At 57.6% G+C, this 1,743-nt stretch overlaps 1 protein-coding gene across 1 annotated transcript in view; it reads left to right on the top strand.

The window, feature by feature from the left end:
* The window catches only part of LOC104273819 (E3 ubiquitin-protein ligase RNF213-like), a gene marked incomplete at both ends in the record, with an annotated part of 39,435 nt that extends 37,723 nt beyond the window's left edge, over positions 1–1,712 (top strand). Inside the window, 4 exons of the mRNA XM_009869264.1 lie at positions 7–108; positions 587–676; positions 947–1,107; positions 1,601–1,712. Coding sequence (XP_009867566.1) covers positions 7–108; positions 587–676; positions 947–1,107; positions 1,601–1,712 — 465 coding nt within the window. The remainder of the gene's footprint in view (positions 1–6; positions 109–586; positions 677–946; positions 1,108–1,600) is intronic.
* Between the last annotated feature and the right edge of the window lie 31 nt (positions 1,713–1,743).

Raw genomic sequence — 1,743 nt, 5'->3', positions numbered from 1 at the left:
CCCGAGTTCCTGGCTGTGACGGGGTGTGCCTCGGAGCGCCCGCTGCCTGAGTACGTCCGGCAGGAGCTGAGGATGGACATCGGTGCAAAGCAGCTCCTGGATGTGCCGGTGGGTGAGGGGCTTAGGGCGGGTGGGAAGTGAGACCTTTCTGCCTTCATCCCCGCTCCCCTGGGCTGGGCTTTGCACCTCCCATGGCTTCCATCACCTTCACGTGCTCCGAGGTCCCATGTCTAGTGTCCATGGAGGGCTGGGGCTCTCCTGCTTAGAATAAAGAGGTTCTGGGCACCTGGGTGGGTCTGAGAGCTTGGCTGAGTGGTGCCAGATCTTCATGCCGTGTCCACCAATACCTTGGGGACACCTCAGGCACTGCAGAGGCCCTGGGGCACCTCCGAGGCAGATGCTGGTGATGTGGAAGCCAAGGGTTTGGAGGTGGGTCCACCGAGATGCTTGAACTGGGCAGGGGAGGTGCAGCAGGTGGAGCATGTTGATGGCCCAATGTGTCCTCCTCCAGAACACACAAGCTGAGCGTTGATGGGACCTTGCCAAGGAGCTGAATTGCCTGTGCTTCTCTGTCCCCCTTCTTCAGGTGGTGGCCCACACCCGGCTGAAGCATGTCCTGTCGCTGTGGCAGGTCCTGGCGGCTCGCAGGTCCATGTTGTTGGTACAGATGAACCAGGTGAGGGAGGTGAAGCTGGCGGAGGAGATAGGATTTGCTCCCCCCAGGAGGAGAGAGGAAAGATGCTGCTGCATCCGGGTGGTGTTTTAGACAGGCCGGTCTCATCCTTACCCTTGATGAACTCAAGGGAGATATCTGGCCCATCCTGGATAATCCAGTGGAGATAATCCACTCTCCTGGGGACTTTCAAGACTGGCTCATGTCTTGGAAGCTCTCTGTGACCCTGGTACAAGGCTCAAGGACACAAGAGGGTTGTGGTGGTCTTTGCAGGATCCCTTCTGCCTGGTGCCCAAGGAGTTCCACAGACAGCTGTCTCCTCAGAAAGCAAAACGTCTGGCCTTGGACTTGTCCAACACCAACCTCAACCTCTTCCTCATAGAGCTGCACGAGATGATCATGGTGGCACTGACCAACTTTCAGCCTGACTATGAGTAAGTCCAGGTCATACCCTGGGACAGCCATGGCAGTGGCAGAAGTCACAGCTTCCCAGGAGGGATTGGTTGGGGAGAGACCTCTGAAGGGCTCTGGTCTAAGTCCTGCTCTAGGCAGATTGCTCAAGGCCTTGTGTGGTTGTGTGCTGGTGGAGCTCCTTTGTCTTCGGAGATGCTTGGGCCTGGCCCAAGGTGGCATCACCCCTGACGGGAAGAGATTTTTCTTATGCCCAACCATCAGCTGTCTCACTGACTCCGGAGGCCACCGGATGTACCCCAGGGCAGCCTTTAGCATGAGGGGTTGGCCATCACTGATGAGCCACCACTGAAAAACAACCTTGGCCACCACTGAACCATAACCTCGGCCACTGCTGAGAGCCACCACTGAGCAGCAACCTTGACCAAGCCTGTGCTTATTGCCGACAGCCAGTGCTGGCCACGGCTGGCTGCTGAGGCTCCCTCTGCTCACCCCCCTGCTCTGCCTCACCCACAGGCTGAAGGATGCCTTTAATTTCTTCCTGGAAGACAACAAGGTCCCCGAAACCTCTGTGACCTCCCTCACGGATGCCCTGAAGTCAGACATTCTTGTCAAGAACATCCTCTCCGTCTGGAGGACAGCTGCAAAGCCCAGCAAGA

This window comes from Apaloderma vittatum, unplaced genomic scaffold (genome assembly GCF_000703405.1).
Source record: "Apaloderma vittatum isolate BGI_N311 unplaced genomic scaffold, ASM70340v1 scaffold5760, whole genome shotgun sequence".
Taxonomy (NCBI): Eukaryota; Metazoa; Chordata; class Aves; order Trogoniformes; family Trogonidae; genus Apaloderma; species Apaloderma vittatum.
The sequence above is the reverse complement of the archived record's forward strand: the minus strand, read 5'-3'. Positions and strand labels throughout refer to the sequence as shown.